The 19,582-nt window shown below is 47.2% G+C and overlaps 5 protein-coding genes across 5 annotated transcripts; 4 read left to right on the top strand and 1 right to left on the bottom strand.

The window, feature by feature from the left end:
• Positions 1 to 240: 240 nt before the first annotated feature.
• Positions 241 to 2,621, top strand: F4812DRAFT_467460 (uncharacterized protein; the record flags this gene model as incomplete). The annotated part of the gene is made up of 5 exons (XM_047938660.1): positions 241 to 462; positions 534 to 563; positions 1,406 to 1,570; positions 1,625 to 1,949; positions 2,002 to 2,621. 5 exons carry the CDS (start codon positions 241 to 243, stop codon positions 2,022 to 2,024), a joined length of 765 nt encoding a protein of 254 aa, XP_047793670.1. The 3' UTR covers positions 2,025 to 2,621.
• A 61-nt stretch (positions 2,622 to 2,682) lies between these two features.
• Positions 2,683 to 4,992, bottom strand: F4812DRAFT_175167 (PLP-dependent transferase). Its single transcript, XM_047929990.1, has 8 exons — positions 4,947 to 4,992; positions 4,717 to 4,775; positions 4,028 to 4,503; positions 3,600 to 3,976; positions 3,419 to 3,542; positions 3,128 to 3,362; positions 2,977 to 3,052; positions 2,683 to 2,924 (listed from the first exon to the last, which is right to left on the bottom strand). The coding sequence occupies exons 1-8, from the start codon at positions 4,973 to 4,975 to the stop codon at positions 2,906 to 2,908; spliced, it is 1,395 nt and encodes a 464-aa protein (XP_047793669.1). The 5' UTR covers positions 4,976 to 4,992; the 3' UTR covers positions 2,683 to 2,905.
• A 2,007-nt stretch (positions 4,993 to 6,999) lies between these two features.
• F4812DRAFT_449462 (P-loop containing nucleoside triphosphate hydrolase protein) lies at positions 7,000 to 8,169 on the top strand (the record flags this gene model as incomplete). Its single annotated transcript, XM_047935975.1, has 3 exons — positions 7,000 to 7,086; positions 7,150 to 7,772; positions 7,821 to 8,169. The coding sequence occupies 3 exons, from the start codon at positions 7,000 to 7,002 to the stop codon at positions 8,167 to 8,169; spliced, it is 1,059 nt and encodes a 352-aa protein (XP_047793668.1).
• Positions 8,170 to 11,489: 3,320 nt separating this feature from the next.
• F4812DRAFT_467458 (uncharacterized protein) lies at positions 11,490 to 14,276 on the top strand (the record flags this gene model as incomplete). Its single annotated transcript, XM_047938659.1, has 7 exons — positions 11,490 to 11,547; positions 11,613 to 11,636; positions 11,707 to 11,733; positions 11,804 to 12,966; positions 13,017 to 13,277; positions 13,328 to 13,732; positions 13,797 to 14,276. The coding sequence occupies 7 exons, from the start codon at positions 11,490 to 11,492 to the stop codon at positions 13,857 to 13,859; spliced, it is 2,001 nt and encodes a 666-aa protein (XP_047793667.1). The 3' UTR covers positions 13,860 to 14,276.
• A 1,831-nt stretch (positions 14,277 to 16,107) lies between these two features.
• On the top strand, positions 16,108 to 19,246 carry F4812DRAFT_174966 (zinc metalloprotease mde10). The gene has a single exon (XM_047929989.1). The coding sequence runs from the start codon at positions 16,260 to 16,262 to the stop codon at positions 18,627 to 18,629; it is 2,370 nt and encodes a 789-aa protein (XP_047793666.1). The 5' UTR covers positions 16,108 to 16,259; the 3' UTR covers positions 18,630 to 19,246.
• The last annotated feature ends 336 nt before the right edge of the window (positions 19,247 to 19,582 follow it).

The following is a 19,582-nucleotide window of genomic DNA, read 5'->3' as shown; positions in this document are numbered from 1 at the left end:
TCCGTTCGTAACGCGCAAACGGCTAGTTTTTCCATCTCAGCCATCACCAACCATTAGACATTTATCATCATCGCTGTTGATAAACGGCATTTGTTTCGTAAGCCGTTGCGCTCGCATCCTCGCCACATCATCCGTTAGGCCAATCCTACCTGCAGCCTAACCCTTCGACGCGCATATTCATCGCGTTCTTCTGGTCATACATAACCATCTCATAATCAGCCGTAATCAATCACAATCAACATGTCTGGAAAGCTCGACCAGTCTTTGGACGAAATCGTCTCAACCCAGCGCCGTGCCGGCGGTAAAGGTCGTCAAAACCCACGCCGATCAACCAGACGAACAACAACTGCTCCCGTCGGTGGCGTTCAGAAGACGTCAAGGCAGCCTCGCACTGCGGCGGCCAAGCAGATTCCTGCTAAGGCAACTGCTAACGGAGAGAGCAAGGTGGTTGTCAGCAACCTAGTAAGTTATTATTACACATAATCCGATCTTCAGGTCGGATTTAGCTAACCTTATTGCTAACCTTATTTTAGCCCAAAGATGTGAACGAAAGCCAAATAAAGGTATGTTTCCTAGGGCTTTCGCCTGTGGAATTTCGTCGACATCTTCCTTGAAACGCACTGTCGTGTCTTGAATCGATCGAAATGATTATCCTCTTACCCAGAGATGGTTAAATCTAGCCAGCACGAAGCTGTCAGAATGCCTGGTCTCCTCTGCCGACTACATATGCGGCTTACGCTGCCATGATGTCAACGAGTTGAGCTGTCCTTGTCGCGCACCCATATTGTTTAACCTCTGGTAGGCTTGGCAACCCTCCATGTAGGCAACAATGCGCAGACGTAAATGGACTATAGGATATCGTGACACGCTGGTTATCTCGACATACGAGATTGTTATTCTGGCGGGACTTCATCCTTTCTATAGGACAATTACAACCCAACGAGCATGGCAGTGAGCAACAGCGTTAGAGCAAACAATAGGGGAAGCATCTGCTGCCAACTTCAGCTTAAGTATCATTACTTCTTAGCCTATGTTGGGCTACGTGGGACCGAACTTTCGATCTTGTTCTCGGACGCGATAAATTCGTATAGAACATGAAGGTAGCTTTTTAGAAGCACTCTGGTTTCAGTGGGAGATGGATTTTTTTTTTTCTTGGAGTGGACCAAATTTCTAAAGCTGAGGGCAGCAGTGGCGGGTGGCTAATTTTCCAGAGTTATTTTACTCTTTGTTGGGTTGGATGCTGACTACTAACGCTCACTGCGTGCTCGTTGACGTTGACTTACCTTTGGATGCTTAACCTGGACTTTCTCTGTCGGCTAGGATCTCACGACCATCGATATTGACTTTACCGCCTTGCGCAAACCTCGAATGCGTTTCTTGAGACTAACCTTCGTGCCCTCCATAGGAGTATTTCGCGACCTCGGTTGGGCCTATCAAGCGTGTGGAGCTCTCCTACGGCCCTAACAGTGTCAGCCGTGGCATTGCTACCGTCACCTTCGCCAAAGCTGATGGTGCCAGTAAAGCTTTCAACGCTCTCAACGGTCTTCTCGTTGATAACCGACCGATCAAGGTCAGTATATTTTGACATCCGCAACGTTAAATAACATATGCTTATATTATATAGATCGAGATTGTGGTCAGCGCTGCTAAGGCTGCGGAGATAGCGCCTCCCGCTAAGACCTTGACCGAGCGTATCACTCAGCCCAAGGCTCAACCCAAGTCAGCGGCAAGCGATAAGAAAGAAGCCGGCTCGAAAGCTGCTGGTGCAGGTGCCCGTGGGCGTAAGCGCCGTGGACCCCGTAACAGCCGCCCAGCTAAGAAGACAGCTGAGGAGCTCGACTCTGAAATGGCAGACTATTTCGAAGCTGGAAACCAGAATGAAAATGCCAATAACGCTGCCCCTGCTGCCGCTGGTGGCGACGCCCCAATGGAGGACGAGATTCTAGTAGGTGCACCGCGCGATCATATTTTTATCTGTCTACTAACTTACCTGTTTTATAGTAAACGAATCAGCTGAAAACTAGATTGATTTTTAGTTAGGACGGTGCCGCGTTACATCATTCCTCTCCTTCCGTCACTTGTACTGCAGCTTAACTTGACCTTAGTTTTTTTAGTTCTTTTTTTCTCGTTTTGACGTTTAGCAGTAGTAGCAGGGATGGGCTTGCGTTTACGAGTTCCGCGTGGGTTCAGTCACCGATAGAAAATGCATGAATAGGGTTCAGGTAGTAATTCGAGAAGAGGTTACACGATACTACTCCCGAGTTTCGCCGTCTTCGCAATGTGTAAGATAAGGAGTCGAGCAGGTTCTCTCATCTTAGTGGATAGGTGGTAATATTGTTTATGATTTGAGAAAAAATCTACTTTGCTCCGCACATAAAATATAAAAGCAGATAAGAATGTAATCCAGTCCATTGTAACTACAAGTATAAAAAACAATGTCTGGAACTTCGGTTGTGTCATTTTTAGTATTGTTACTGTTTTCTGTGCTGACTACCTAAGGTACCTAGACTTGTTTCGAGGTCTACTTTAGAGTTGGGATCCTTCTAAGAAGAAATGGAAAAAGCCAAGCTAGATCTAAGATCTCACATGCTCCATGGCCCCATGGTCCAAGCTTTCATGAGCTTGGCGTATTCAACGTCGTCTCTTAGTAAGGCTTATAGGTAGGTAGGAGGAACATGATATACCTATGTATTGAAACCAAAGCATGACACGAGACAATCATTTTAATAGAGAAAAAAAAAGAAGTTTATTTCATGAATCAGCCTCTATGGCAGTGTTAGGCTAAGGCCTTATATTTTCTTTTTCTATAGAGAAAAAGCTGTAAAGATGCAAATCATCACCTTTCACAAGTAAACCATGCCCAACCTCCTCAACCCTTTTTTCTTCATAAAAATAAGGGTTCTGTCTAAATATACTTCTTGAACCTAAATTGGTGTTAGTTGTACCCTGCATACTGCCATGGTCTTGTGAACTTACTTGTTGACAACTCTCTCAATACCATCACAGCCCATCTTGAGAACATCCATTCTCGGACCGTATGAGAAACGGACAACTGCAACATAACGTCAGCATTTCTGTAATACCTAGGGGGAAGAGATACATCATATGGAAGGGGTTTATGACTTACAGTGGTGGCAAGGACTGTCGAACAAGTCACGACGGCGAGAAGGGTTCAAGTCAAAGAAGATACCCGGGACAACAATAACCTTCTCCTCCAGGCAAGCCTGGAAGAAGTTCAAGCCGTCCGAGATAGGGCCCGGCAGACCCTCGAGGTTAAGCCAGAGGTAGAAAGTGCTGTCCGGCACATACTTGATCACGAAGCCCATATCTCGTAGGCGCTTAACCACGTAGTCTCGCTTCTCCTAAACAACCGTGTCAGATTTATATGAGGATACAAGGGATGCTAGGGATGACGAACTCTGAAATGGTGCTGGAGAGCAGCCATCTCCCTGCGGACAAGGGATGGCTCAAGCATAGGAATAGCGGCCTCTTGGAAAGGAGCATTGGCTCCACCATCGAGGTATGAACCGCACGAACCGATGCTAGAGGCATAAAATTAGCGCAGTTTTTTAAGGTATGGTTTACTCTCTAAGACTCACGCCTTGATAAACTCCTTGGGTCCAAGAATCCAAGCGATACGCCATCCAGGAAGACGGAATCGCTTAGTGAGCCCATCGATAATGAGAACGTCATCCTCATCTACGTCCTCGATGTTCTCAGCGGCCGAAATTGTAGTGCCGTCGCAGTTGCTGGTGTAGTTGTATCCCGAGTAGAACTCGTCGCTAACAAGAGTTGCGCGACCACGGCAAATGTCCTGGATTTCAGCCAACTCAGGATTGGCAACCACTCTGCCCGTAGGATTTCGGGGGTTTGAGGTTATAATGACCGAGGTACCTCGGGCAATCTCTCGCGCGATCACATCAGGGTGGATGTGGTAGCCATCCTCCTCAGAAAGAGGTGTGGGAATGGCAGCAAACTACACTTCGTTAACGATATTGAACATTGCTGTCCAGAACAGCCAACTCACGTTCTTGAAGAGCGACAGCATCTCGTTGTAGGCTGTGTAGTCAGGAATGAAGAAGCCGACGTAGGCATTGTTCAGCACAGCGGCGATGCGGATCAGGCCAGCTCTTCCACCGGGGACAATGGCCACATTTTCCCAGGAATACTGGCTTTCCTTGCCTTGACGATGCATCTCGTTGTACATTCTGGCAACGGCGGCACGTAGAGGCTTGATACCAGCGGTGGGTCCATACTCTCTGAGGGCAACAGAGATGTCAATGGTAGTAGGACGCTCAAAGCAGCCCTCAATGTCGTCCTCAACTTCGGGAGCGCCCTGACCAAGGTTGGCCCACTTATCAGGTTCGTCAAGGAAGCCATACTCAGCAGCGCGCTCGGTACACCATACGACACCTGTGGAGGCACGTGAGGCGTCTAAACCCGCATGGGGAAGATGACCCGGGTTTGCAGCACGGAACTGGCGATGGATCTTGGAACTCGTTTCTGCCAAGACAAGATCGTTAGTGATAAGACATACAGGGACAATGGCATGAAGTGTAGCATGAAGGCCACGTTTGCCAAGTGCCAAGACCGCCACAAGTTTATATCAAGACCTAACATAAGAACAGAAAACGTGCTGCTCTTGGCGGTTTTACAACATGAATGTAAATACCCGGGGGGGCTATTTTAGAATATGTAGGAAATTAAATATCATACCATTGGCACTTGGGTCGCCGATGCTGAATCTTCGCCGAGGAACACCAGTGTTCCTATTCCTATGATGTGGTTTAGTAATGGTATTATATTTATAAATACCTATCTAGTTATAACATCGACATTGAAGGCCTAAGAGAGGATATTGGTATATCATCATAGGGTATATAGAGCATGTGATGTATCATGAAGAAGATTCGATTACCAAGGGTTAAATTAAAGTATGAGCTTACATAGAGAACTTGCGATTGTTGAAGGACATGTTTGCGACCTGGTTGGTGAGCCTAACGACGAATATCAGTAACGTAAAAGATGCCACAAGTTGGAGTATAAGATAGAATTTACTCGGCTGAGTGATGCTAATTTAACCAAGAGGGGCAGGGCTCCTTTTTAAAAGGACGTCAGTTATTAGAAGAAGGCCGTAAGATAGACACAATTTAAGAAAGACTGGGAAAGGGATGAGAATGATATCGTGATAGTTGTCGGTGTGCCCTTTGAGTTGTTAAGAGAAAGTGGGGTGCGACAAGAGAGGAACGTCGTGCTCTGGGTGCTTTTGGGTGCAAGTGGGTTTTTTTTTCCAAGGTTGGGTGGATCTTTTTATTTTTTTTTTTTAATAAAAAAAAGTACAGTAAAAAAAATAAACAAAATCGAAAGCGCCAACTTGAAGAAATAGGGAAGGCAAGTAAGTCATGGGATGTGGGCCGGTGATCAATCCAGTCTGACATCAAATCTGTCCAATGCGAGAACTCACATTTAATATTGCTAAGTGTAAAAAATATTAAGATAAAAACAAGGTGTTCAGGCAAGTCATTAGATAGCCTGACTCCTGATAGGATATGATGTTTATTAGGTAGGTACTGTACGGTCTATATGTTAGGTTAGGTAGGTATTGTTGTTAGAAGAAGGTGTCCCAGACTCCCAGTAGTTATTTTTTTTATCCTGGAAGGTGGAAAGGTGGAACTTGGAAGGTGTACCTCGTAAGTCCAAAGCAGATACGGTACTTACCTGACATAGTATGTATAAGATGTAATAAGTGGATGAAAGTGGTGATGGCGTCTACAAATGCCCCGTATCTCTGACTATCTGTTACGTACTTAGGTATTCACATCCAGGTATTTCTACCTTACTAACATTACTACATATTACCTATTAACTACCTCCTAAAAATGTAACAATAGGGATAAGGTGGTGTTATGTAACGGGCTCAGACGCCACAGAGTTATTCGTCAATTCCAATTCCAATTATGATTCCAATTCGAAAATAAGACCCGTAAGGAGGCATCCCATCGATGTCGCAGTTGTCGCAGATGTCGCAGTATAGGTATGGCTGATCGATCTATGCATGCTCCCCGACGATATGCATAATAACTTTGGGTGGGATTTCCAGTTACACTACCCTTCGTTTCCTAATCTTTTCCAATCGCGTATACGATATGCAGTGTAGCATTTGCGTTAATAGGTACAATTTGAAACTTCACGCTGGGAGAAACCGGAATTCAGATTAAGGGCACGGCAATTCATCCCTAACCCCCAACCCTATCTCCTATATATTATCTTACCTACTAGCTTGGTATTATTAGTACAACCCGCCATGTCTTAAAAGCTCCGCTCTAATGTTCTGTCTGTCTTTCTCGCTTGTTCGTCTCGTTTATTTGCGGTTGAGTAAAAAAAGTAGGATCATTGGCATCAGGTCTCGGACAGAGAGCAAGTACCAACCATACACACCATATCCTTAAGCCTACCGGAATGCTTGTGCATATGGAAGCCGTGTACCTTATTTATTACCCGACGAATAATTCCCGGGCTTAAGCTTACACAATGTCGTAGCAACGTATAGTAACGGAAACTACCTAAGGTACCTAAGGTAGAGGTCAACTGAGGCCGTGAGGTTTTCCAACTTTTAAGGGGGGCCCTTCAACGCAGCAACCAACAGTGAGGGGTGAGGGGCACTAGGTAAAGAACCCCTCGTCGGGGATCCCGTTTTTGTATGCCGGGCTTTAGGTACGTACCGTATGGTCCCGCATAGGCCCACAACTGCACAGGTGCGTATGTCTCAGTGCCACTTTGCTCAAAATTGCCAGGCGTTAGTAAATGGCAAAAAAAAAGACAAACGCGTGAAGAAAGTCAATTAACGCGTCTCGAGTTCTTGGCAGCATATTTCGTACCTAACATATGTACTTCGTTATCCATCCGCATTCTGATAGCTTCAAGCCTTCAAGCCTTCAAATTTAAAATTTACTATTACCTTACTCCACCAGTATACATACGGATTAAATAATTGCGAATATGGCTCTCATAGTCGATAAGCATCGTCCTCGATCTCTTGATTCCTTAACGTATCATTCTGAGTTATCGGAGAGGCTTCGTTCCTTGGTACGTAGTCCTCATTCTTGCCTGCTTTCTATCCCATGGCTAACCTGGTAATGCTTCTTGCAGGCCCAAAGCGGCGACTTCCCTCACCTTCTTGTATATGGACCCTCCGGCGCAGGCAAGAAAACCCGCATCGTCGCGACCTTGAAGGAGCTTTATGGTCCTGGCGTCGAGAAGATCAAGATCGATGCCCGTGTTTTCCAGACTACCAGCAACCGTAAACTAGAATTCAACATCGTAGCCTCCGTTTATCACCTCGAGATCACCCCGTCCGATGTCGGAAACTATGACCGATTCGTCGTCCAAGACTTGCTGAAAGAGGTTGCCCAAACCCAACAAGTCGACCAGTCGGCTAAGCAGAAGTTTAAGGTGGTTGTGATAAACGAGGCCGATCACTTGACTCGAGATGCTCAGGCGGCTCTGAGAAGGACGATGGAGAAATACAGCCCAAATTTACGGCTGATTCTGCTTGCCAACAGCACAGCCAACATCATCGCTCCCATTAGGAGTCGAACGCTCCTCGTGCGAGTCGCGGCCCCAACCGTCGACGAGATTGCAAATGTTCTGGCGGATTCGGCTAAGAAAGAGGGTTGGCCTGTTGTGACGGGATTACATAAAAGAATTGCCGAGGAGAGTGGACGAAATCTGAGAAGAGCATTGCTAATGTACGAAGCTGTACACGCTCAAAAGTAGGTTCCTTATCCTATTCATGTCACGGCTCAGCTAACCTATCGCAGTGAAAAAGTTACCGATGACACGCCCATTCCACCGCCGGACTGGGAAGCACTAATAGCACAAATCGCAAAAGAGATAATGGAGGAGCACTCACCAACCCGTATATTGCAAGTCCGGTCGAAGTTATACGATCTGCTTACACATTGCATACCACCTACGACGATATTGAAGACCCTGACGTTCAAGCTCATCCCCATGATCGACGATGACTTAAAGTACGAGGTCATTAAGTGGTCCGCCTTTTACGAACATAGGATAAGGACAGGAAGCAAGGTGATCTTTCACCTGGAGGCATTCGTTGCTAAATTCATGCGGATAATTGAGATGTATTTAATGAGCATGGATATGTGAAGAGACCCTACACTGCTTCGTGGGAAGATACCGGTAGGTAGTATGCATGTTTGATCTGCTCGGAGCTTATGGAGTAACGGATGGTTTTATAACTATGGTGCGGCAGAGCTACTCTTAAAAAAGAAAAAAGAAAAAGAATTAATCATTGTAGTATATTTCTCGATAATGAGAGACTTCGGCTTAAGCTGAAATCTGATAGGCCTACCGGATTAGACGCCCGAAGACCGCGGTTGGAAGAATATCAAGCCGATTCAACATCCATCGTGTTAACCGGTAGTTCGGAAAACGTCGTTGATTATTGGTTTTCCGAAAAGCCGAGTACGTTCCAGCCCGCATGAGACGTCATCGCCCCGATGGTAAGTTGCGGCAATGATCAATGATCACGTTTTGAAGAGCCGAATGCAGAGGCTCTTTAAATACCAAGCGGACGGAACGGCCGTCGGACGTGAGGCTCTGAGGTCGCATAAATACAACCGTAGGCCATACAAGTTGCATAGCTCTCTACCTCGGTTACTGCCAAGTCAGTAGATCTTTATCGCAGCCACACCTCTGTCGGAGGAACAATCAATGGCATGATATGGAGTTCTTTAGGGAAGTTTTCCCCACGGTCATGATGTAGGTGAGAGTTTATATCGGCTATGGATAGTGACTAGGACTTAGTAATTCTACTGGTCTCCCACGATAATAGCTATGGCGCCAAGCCGATATCTCACATGGCTAGCCCGGCCAGCCCGGGGAAGAAAGAGTACTAGCTGGCTTTCCCCACACTCTCACCAACAAAAACATCGAGCTCTAGACAAGGGCAGAGGGGAAAGCTTGGCGAAAAAGTGACGCCATTGCGATGTATCCAAATGACCCCTATGCGGAATAAGGATTCAAGGGTCTCTAGGTGGCTATTCGTATTGCTAAGCCCCGAATCGAGAAGTGAAAGGATATCGTACATTTTAAGACAAATACATACCTAGGTAGTTACCTAGTTAGAGAATTATCGCCACATCTGATCGAAGGATGGATATATACCTATGTAAGCAGCGGAAAATCGAATCCTTCTGGATGGGCACGAGGGTAACGGAGCTGCGGAGGTAATTCTGAAGATGAAGCTTAGCGCACACTTGGCTGCAAGGGCTTTGGTCTAAGTCGGAAAGGTGAACGCGGGGTTGAACTTGAAGGACAAGGGGGAGGGGGTGAGGGGACGAAGGAAGAACGAAGGCTGTCTTGGAGTTCAATCGGTCCCCGTTATTGGGATTTGGTGTTGCAGTATGCAGGGTGGGCAAAGGTCTTGACTAATAGGATTACAAGAAAGCTATTATACTAGAAGCGATATCACGACACCGAAGACGTTGGAGGTTTGTATATCTTGTCCCTGTCGGATGTGACCTGTACCTCTCTACAACCCTTGGTTACATGGAGTGACATGTCCGTTCCCTACCTATGTTGGGTACATAGTAGGTAGATACATACCTACATGATATACTACAGGATATATACATCTAACATCCATGCAGCAAGCAGCAGGCTATCTCAATGATCTATGCGCTAGCAATAACCACCATACGCCCCCTAAAAAGCAAAAGAAGCAGAAGAAGAAAAGATAGGTATGAATCCTCCGTCTGGGTGCCAATGAAATACAACAGCTACACCCGTTGGACCGGGCAAAGACATGGAGCTGCTCACTTGCAGGACTTTCCGTCCAGATCCGGCCAAACTTGCTTATAAGAGGGATCAGCCCTGCCAGCCACACTGCACTGATCAAGATCAAGGTATCGTCCGGAAGACAAGTTGCGAAGCTATTAGCCCCTTCACCTTAAAAAGTTACCCCATAGTTCCGGTGTAGGTCCATAAAAATCCCAAAAACCCCACGGCGCAATTTTGCTACGAAGAAAATGGGTTAGGTGCGATAGGTTTTACACATCCATCCGACTTCGCTGGTGATAGCGTTTTTTTTTTCTCATGTTCGTACCTAATGTACTCTTTAGCTCGGGAAGTCTACCTAAGGTAAGTACAATGTATAGTCTAACAAATCCCCCCAACGTACATAGTATTCAACAACAAAATTCCCGGTCTAAAGGGAACGGCGGCTAGTTTCATTTCATCCTACCCATTCTACATATTGCTACGTACCGGTAGTAGTAAGGGTAACTTGGACATGTGTCAATAAGGAGGGTGTGAGGTCAATAACCAGCCTGCGTGCGTCAAGAGTCAGGTGAAATGCGCATTTTTTATTGTCCTCCATCCGTTAACAGGAAAAGTGACGATGATAGCGGCGCGATGGCGCTTTGGCGGTTCTGAGCATCGCAATTCGTAATACATAACAGTTAATTAGAGTAGCAAACTAGTAAAAGTAGTTCAATGTTGTTGGCGTAGGAAGGTTCCATTAGAATGTACCTAAGGCTAGAATTGGAAAGATGGAGAGATGGAGAGAGGAACGGGGGATTGAATAGATACATAGTACTAACCTACTATGTATTTAGGTACATTAGGTAGGCGCACTGCGAGGTCGAACGGTCGAGCGGAAGAACATTATAGACCCACATGACCTGAGCAGCTTGAGCAGAACCCGGTCCGGGTTGGCGAATCCCCAACGAAGTCCAGTCGGATGTTAGCTGATGATCGGATAGGTAAGTCACGTTTTAGAGGCTAAACACTAACGAACCGTTGCCTGCGCTTACCTTCCATATAATTAGCAGATATTTAGCAGCTCGTAGCTACCCTGAACGATGCTTAGCACTGCTACTTAGTGCATTGTACCATAGTACAGCCCATAGTAGCTTAGCTGATCAGACCATATGACATACAATACCTATCTAAGGTATGTAGGTACCTAGTTGTACTTCTTGTACTTCTTGTGTTACCTGCTGTACCTGGAACTGCATATGTGGGTGCTCCTATACCTGTGTATTGCTTGCTGCGTTCTGTACGTCCCGCGCCTTGCTCATTTCCATCTTCTCCTAATAATTTCGCCGTATTAATACAAAAAGTGCCTCGTCCTCGTCCTCGTCACCGATCTTCAAAGGTCTGCCCGTTCGTGATTGCCCTCTTGCCCCTTTTCTTCCTCGCTCTCTTAACCTTGCACGAAGCTGTAGGGGTCCAACTCGTTTCTATATAACCTTCAACCTTCATACAATATCTCATGCCAGGTTTCTAGGCATTAATTCTTATTGCGCGCAAATAACAGTTCTTTTTTTTTTTTTCCTTGGTGAATTTGTACCCCGCAGTGCTTACAACCAAACATATTACATACATACGTTCAACCAAACCACCAAACCACTAAATCACCACCCGTCAACCATTTGCACCTTATCGTCACCCCCGCCGTAATCATGGGCGAACAGTCTAAGTCACCGGTGGTGGCCGAGGCCCATCTGGTTGACACCTATCGTAAGCCTTTTCCTAGTAGTGCTTCTGCGAACTTGGGGCTCTAATGCTGACTTGAAACTGAACAGACCCCCCGGCGAAGATGCTTGAAAGTGAGATAAACCTTATTCATCGGATTATCTCTAATGCGCCAAATACAATTGAAGCTAACTTGGACAATAGAGCATCCCAGTAAACCTCATCTCGATAGTAAGGCTAAAAACTATAACCCACGTAAGACATATAAATAGACCTCCTTTCTAACAATACACACACATAGGTATCGAGCATTACCAACAGCTATACAAAGAATCTATTACCGAACCCGAGAAGTTCTTCGGCACAAAAGCCAGAGAGTTGTTGACATGGCAGCGAGATTTCCAGACTGTCCGTACCGGATCCCTCGTCAACGGAGATGTTGCCTGGTTCGTCGAAGGTCAACTAAACGCTTCTTATAACCTCGTCGACCGACATGCATTCAAGGACCCGAACAGAGTCGCGCTCATCTACGAAGCAGACGAACCCAACGAGGGTCGCAATGTGACGTATGGGGAGCTTCTCCGTGAGGTCAGCAGAGTCGCACACGTCCTCAAGAAGATGGGTGTCAGAAAGGGCGACACAGTGGCTATCTACCTACCAATGATCCCGGAAGCTGTTATTGCCTTTCTTGCAGTTACACGTATTGGAGCTATTCACTCCGTCGTGTTTGCTGGTTTCTCGGCTGACTCCCTACGTGACCGTGTCCTTGACGCCCAATCCAAAGTAGTCATAACTACAGACGAAGGAAAACGAGGTGGCAAGTTGATCGGTACCAAGAAGATCGTTGATGATGCGCTGAAACAATGCCCCGACGTCACTGGGGTACTGGTCTACAAGCGCACTGGAGCAGATATTCCCTGGACTCCAGGTCGCGACTTGTGGTGGCACGAGGAGGTCGAGAAGTGGCCGTCGTACATTGCGCCTGAAATCGTGAACTCCGAGGACCCCCTTTTCTTACTATACACGTCAGGTTCGACCGGCAAGCCGAAGGGTGTCATGCACACAACTGCTGGGTATCTTCTCGGTGCTGCGCTAACTGGCAAGTATGTGTTCGACATCCACGACGGAGACCGGTACTTCTGCGGTGGAGATGTCGGCTGGATTACCGGCCACACATACGTCGTATACGCGCCTCTTCTTCTCGGTGTCTCCACCGTCGTTTTCGAGGGCACTCCGGCCTACCCGAACTTTTCGAGATACTGGGATATTATCGAGAAGCACGAAGTCACCCAATTTTATGTAGCGCCGACTGCGTTGAGACTGCTAAAACGTGCTGGTGATGATTACGTTAAGGCTCATATGCCGAAGTTAAGAGTGTTGGGGTCTGTGGGTGAGCCTATCGCGGCTGAAGTTTGGAAGTGGTACTTCGAAGTTGTAGGCAAAGAGGAGGCGCAAATTGTCGATGTAAGTTTAGGCGACTTTTATTTTCGATGGGATGAGTTCTAACGGGACAGACCTACTGGCAAACTGAGACCGGCTCGAACGTGATAACTCCTCTGGCAGGAGTAACACCAACAAAGCCGGGCAGTGCTTCTTTGCCTTTCTTCGGCATAGAACCTGCTATTATCGACCCGATCTCCGGCGAGGAGATACACGGAAACGACGTCGAAGGCGTGCTAGCTTTCAAGCAGCCTTGGCCCAGCATGGCTCGCACCGTCTGGGGTGCGCACAGGAGATATATGGACACGTATCTAAATGTCTACAAGGGCTACTATGTAAGTATACGGCGTTTAGCTACATTTTCCAGGTTACTAACCAATTCAAGTTCACTGGTGACGGAGCTGGTCGTGACCACGAAGGTTTCTACTGGATTAGAGGACGAGTCGATGATGTGGTCAATGTTAGTGGGCACCGTCTATCGACCGCGGAAATTGAAGCTGCCCTGATCGAACACCATTCAGTAGCAGAAGCTGCAGTCGTTGGTGTTGCTGACGAACTCACTGGACAAGCGGTCAACGCGTTTGTCGCCATCAAGAACGGTGGCGAGGCCTCGGATGCGCTGAGGAAGGAATTCATCCTCCAAGTCCGAAAGAGCATCGGCCCGTTTGCCGCACCCAAAGCGGTATTCATCGTGCCCGATTTGCCCAAGACCCGAAGTGGCAAGATCATGCGTCGTATCCTAAGAAAGATTCTAGCTGGTGAGGAAGACCAGCTTGGTGATGTAACCACGGTGAGTTACTTTGTAATCCCCCCCTTCCCCCTCCCTTTTGGACTTCGTGCTGATCATGTGATAGCTATCCGACCCCTCGATAGTCGAAAAGATCATCAACGTCGTACACGAAGCTAAGAGAAAGTGATGCATATAAGGACATGTGCTTCTTCTTTTCTAAATTCTGATACCATTCTGTCTTAGATAATGCGAGAGGTTTGGAACGTATAAGATTCAACTAGTGACACCGATGTTTTAGCGGTTGGGTTCATCCTTCAGGTGTTAATGGTTTCGAGATGACTATATGAGTTGGAAGGATGAATGAATACTCCCGGTTTTCACGAATATTGCCTATTTTTGGGGCCTTGCAGTTAGATAACTCCGTCGACAGGTAGCTAGAAAATAGCTCTGTATATAGACAGTGTATCGACAACACGAAATGGGTTGATACTAGCTAATTGCATCTTTGCAGAAGTGTGTATCATGCAGTTGGTTCGCCCAGCTAATGAGCAGTGCGTGATAGAGACGTTAACCGACTTATCCGTGGTACGCAACTACATCATAATACCAAGATATACCGTATTTGCACAAATCCTCTTCGGTTACGTCCGTAGACAATCCCATCCCGTAGGAAGGGGGGCGCAGCTCGAGACTAGTCTTGAACACGTCGCGAAGCCCCCTCACGGCTAGCAGAAGTACGTTACAATCAAGAAACGACGAGACCTCAGAAAGAGCATGTGTGTATGTATGTTATGTACCTATGAATGATTGTATATCTGAAGAGACGCGTAACACAAGTTGCTGTTCGAAGCGAGCTATTGGCGAGCAGGCTTCCCGCCAAGAGATGCCAACTGGGTAACTCGGGAGGACTGGCGTCAGCGCCGAGAACTAACTGTCAAAGAAGATATACATTAGGTGCGTACGGATTTATGGTCTCGGGCGGAAGCTATTTCGTAGCGAAGGACCCGATAGATAAGTTAGGTAGCTACCGCGAATATGTCACGGAGATAACATACAGACATGCGGCCCACGGCCGGCTACAACGGCTCGGTCCGATAAAGGGGTCTAGACAGGTTAGGTGCCTGAGGTAGTTGAACAGACGAGTGTTGGAAACTACTAAGGTAGGAGGTACATATGCGTACTTCCTAACATACAGTACCTACAGGTATGTATGTCTTAAGCGATGCGACCTCGTCCTCGATATAAAACAGGTATTGAATACAGGTAGGTAATAGTAAAACAGCAATTTCCAATAGTGAGCACATCGGACACGACAGGAAATTGGGCGTATTTATTATTATTATTTTCATTCACGAGCGTCCCTGAAACATCTCTACCTCATAGGATTCCCCGGGGAAAGGGGGGAAGTATAAATAGGGTATGTATGAACCGGGGTTGGTTCACCTCGTCGAGATAAGTTTTGACAGGTATGTTTTCTATTACAGGTATGTATGTCTGTCTTCTTTTTCTGCGCTTATTAGATAATGTAGGTAAAACGTGCTGACCGCCAAGACGGCTTAAAAAGGTCCCTTGATACCTATCATCGAATCGGCCAATGGTTGCCGAAGCCAGGTCGTGAAGAGGACCCTATAAATCTTATCTAATAATACAATTTCCATGCTACCAACGTCCATACCTACTAGGTATGATATGCAGGCTTACATACATTATAGGTACATATAGTAAGTACATTAATATGTTACGAAGTTGGAGTGCAGTTGCCCCGCTTCAGGGACTGGCGAGTCGTGACTCATGACACCTGCTTTTTGCCATCCAAAAATAATAAATACAAGGCTGTTATTGGCTCTAAAGTTGGCTTATGTAACTATTCCCAAAAGGCTACCTACATGTTAAGTTAAGGTATTCTGTAGGACTTTGGGGATCTTTGCGCAGCCACAATTTTCATATTCACACCCCTTTCTCTTTTTGGTTTCGTCTTTTTTTTTTTCCTCTCTCAATTGAAACATTTTGAGAAGTTGTCTTTTTACTTTCCCTCTCTTCTGGAGAAACAGTCACTGTTTGTTCTGGTTTATTAAGAAATTAATTATATACGAGGAATTAAGTGGTAAAAGTACCGAAGGAAATAATAAGAAAATAACAAGAAAAACCAAGTCCAGCTTCGACGATGATCTCAGCCCCCCTTTGAACCCAAACCCAAGACCCCAAGACCAAGCCTCCCTCAGCACGTTGCCGAGCCTGTCTAGGTTGTCCTTATTGCGTGTAATTTCACTTGGCATCGGCATCTACGGCATCTGTTGCTTGTTTCACTCTGGCGGTTCCGCTTTCTCCTTGAAAATCTTAATATTTCAAGTTTGAAGTCCTTTGAAAGTCATTCGAAAGTTCATTTTGAAGCACCCTAATTGTTGTTAATTGTCGTTGTTTCTTTCCGTCGATTTTACTAAACCACGACGACAATTTCCTAGTTCCTTTTAATATTTCAATTTGAGACGTCTGCGGCAACATCATCTTGGGTTATTGCGCCGGCGCATGGAGTCTTGAGAACAATTAATTGTCCTCGAAGCAGGGCTTCACCTTCACCCGTTGCATCATGCGCGGTATTCTCAAGGCTGCGGCCGTCATTCTATCAGCACTATCCCATTCCTCACTTGCGCATTCTGTTAAGCGAAATGCCTTGAATTATATTAGCCGCCTCGATAATCCCGTAATTCATACCGCCTCTAATCGAGTACACGCCTATTCCGAGTTCGACCTCACATTCCTACTGCACGACCAGAAGGACAAGATCCGGATTGTATTAGAACCTAACCTCGATGTCCTTTCAGATACGGCCGTGGTACGCTATCTTGGCCCCGACGGGTCCGTGACAGAGGAGAAAATAGAAAGGAATGACCACAAGGTGTTCAAGGGCCACGCCTTCGTACAACACCCGCATCATTCAGAATGGATCAATTCCGGTTGGGCGAGGATAACGGTATTTCGAGATGGACCAAGGCCCTTGTTTGAGGGCACATTCCGAGTCAACGGGAACCACCACCACATTCAGACGAGTTCTAACTACAGACAAACGCAGCACGAGGATGATCCCACTGTAGAATTTTCCGATGACGAGTACATGGTTGTTTGGAGGGACTCGGATATAAAGTCGAATTACGATGTTTCAGAGTTAAAGCGTGGACTCGACGAGAACTCGTGCTCGTCCGATATGCTTAACTTCAATAACGAGGACGACCACCCCGTACATCGGGGCTTGGATCTCCGCGACATGTCGGCGGTAGACGCAAAGAGTCTTTTCGGCCGCGACGAGATCGACGGAACTACCACCGGGAATGGTGCTGGCGTTAACCTTGCTCAGAGTATCGGGTCTACTCAGGGTTGTCCTACTACTCGCAAGATTGCTCTCGTTGGGATAGCTGCAGACTGCACTTACACGGCACTTTTTGCTAATAAGAGCGACGTGCGTTCCCACATCGTTCAACAGGTCAGCTCAGCCTCGGCATTATTCGAGAGTTCGTTCAATATCTCGCTAGGTATCCAGAATCTGACCATCAGCGATGCGACATGCCCGGGAACCCCCCCGGAGAGTGCTAGATGGAATGTCGCCTGTAGCGATAGTGTTACTATTACGGACCGACTTAACTTGTTTTCCGAGTGGAGAGGTCGGTTCAACGACACCAATGCGTATTGGACGCTGTTGAGTACGTGCAATACTGATGCGGCCGTGGGCCTGGCATGGTTAGGACAGCTCTGTTCCCAAGGGTCGGGGACTCAAGCTGCTTCAAGCGGAGGGAATGAAACGATTGCGGGAGCTAACGTCGTTGTCCGAACCTCGACCGAATGGCAAGTGTTTGCGCACGAATCAGGCCATACTTTTGGTGCTTTCCATGACTGCACACCCGATACATGCTCAGACGGCACCGTTTCGATGCAGAAGTGTTGCCCACTTAGCACATCTACGTGCAATGCTAACGGCGGCTTCATTATGAACCCTTCGACCTCTGACAGCGCTACGCAGTTCTCTCCTTGCACCATTGGCAACATTTGCTCAGCTCTGGGTCGGAACAGTGTAAGATCAAGCTGTTTGACGAACAATAAAAACGTTGTCACTATCTCACCAAGTCAGTGTGGCAATGGTATCGTGGAGGCGGGAGAGGACTGCGATTGTGGAGGTGAAGAGGGATGCGTCAATAACAACTGCTGCGACCCTGGAACCTGTAAATTCAAGACGAATGCCGTGTGCGATCCGACTAACGAAGACTGCTGTACGGGCCAATGCCAGTTCAAGTCGTCGGGGTCAGTTTGCAGGGAAAGCACTGGCTCATGCGACCCTCAGGAGACGTGCAGTGGAAATTCCGGAACATGCCCTGCCGATGTCAAGGCAGCCGATGGTCAAGCCTGTGGTGCTAGTGGTGGAGGCTTAACCTGTGCTTCTGGACAATGCACTTCTAGAGATCTGCAATGCCGGACTTTAGTAGGTTCGTTGACTAATAATAACGACACCTCGGCTTGTGACTCGCAAACTTGTCAACTACGATGCGCTTCGTCTCAACTCGGACCGAATGCCTGCTATGATATGCAGCAACACTTCTTGGACGGCACTCCTTGCCAAGGTGGAGGGAAATGCGACAACGGACAATGCAAAGGGTCCAGTTTCACAGACCAGGTGGGAACCTTCTTCAACGACAATAAGAACATCATCGTTCCCGTAGTAGCGGCTGTCGGTGGCGTCATCGTCCTCGGCTTGCTATGCTGTATAATCTCGTCCTGTCGGCGCCGGGCGCGGAGAAGAAAGATAGCTAAGATAACACAGCCGAACAGCAGTTGGGTTGGTGGTGCCGGGGCAGTCTCGCGACCGCCCCCAGCAGCCCCAGGAAGAAACCGTGGTCCGCCGCAACAACAGTCCTGGCAAGGTCAGGATCAGTGGGCGGTGCCTAGAGTACCTACGACGCGGTACGCCTAGTCATTTGGGGCGGGAGGACCTAGGCTGGCAACTGGGGAATCTAAGATGTTGTAAGGGCATCATAGAGGGTATTCCCACAAAGGTCACAAAGGTGATGGTCATACATATCGCGGCGTTTCAGGCGTTCTAGGCCAAGCATGCATGCATTTTGTTGGGTACCCGTGACTACGGTATTCTGGGACTGATTATTATTTTCAGGTGTTTGGATACCATCGGAACACACTATCTTGGGTATATATGTGTATAGGTATAGACATAGGGTCTATGGTTTTTATTTTGCCCAGTCGGCTTTGGTGGGACTGGGAATTATCTATCTGTCGGGCAAACAAGGCCGTATTTTGGCCCCTTGAGAAGGAGGAGAAACAGAGGAGGAATTAGGGTGTGGTTCGGATAATACCGACTACCCTAGCTGACGAACGCTTATGACCAGGAACAACAAATAAATATAACTATTATAAGCTACTAGGTCGGCTTTTTGTCTTGTTCTTCGTGTCTGTATATCTATATATCTACCTTATATCTATATCCCCTTTTAATAAAGCTCTACTGTCTCGTTTTCGTGGAAGCAGATTCTGAAATAGTTGATTGGACTTAATATTAGTGAGCGGCAGTCTTGCTTTTCTCCAAGGGATACTCGAGGATCTGCCCGCACTTGGTAACAGCACCGGTAAAAGCATCACAGATGGCCCGTTCTCTGCCCGTGCGTCTGCGCTAAGATTCTTATGTTGCTGCCCAATGGCTTTGGGATGTTATTGTCTATTATTCCCTTCACCGGTGATATACTCGTTATTATAGATATGATATAGTTGCTTTGTTCGAGTCGAACACCACACCAACGGTATCCTTCTCGATGCGCAATATATCCGAATCCCTGTAGGGGGGGGGGGGGGGGGGGCGCGCCGGGGGGGGGGGGGGGGGGGGGGGGGGGGGGGGGCGGGGGCGGGGGGTAGGAG

Source organism: Daldinia caldariorum (genome assembly GCF_022478825.1).
Source record: "Daldinia caldariorum strain CBS 122874 unplaced genomic scaffold F4812scaffold_2, whole genome shotgun sequence".
Taxonomy (NCBI): Eukaryota; Fungi; Ascomycota; class Sordariomycetes; order Xylariales; family Hypoxylaceae; genus Daldinia; species Daldinia caldariorum.
Note: the sequence above shows the minus strand (reverse complement) of the source record. Positions and strands in the feature narration are given on the sequence as shown.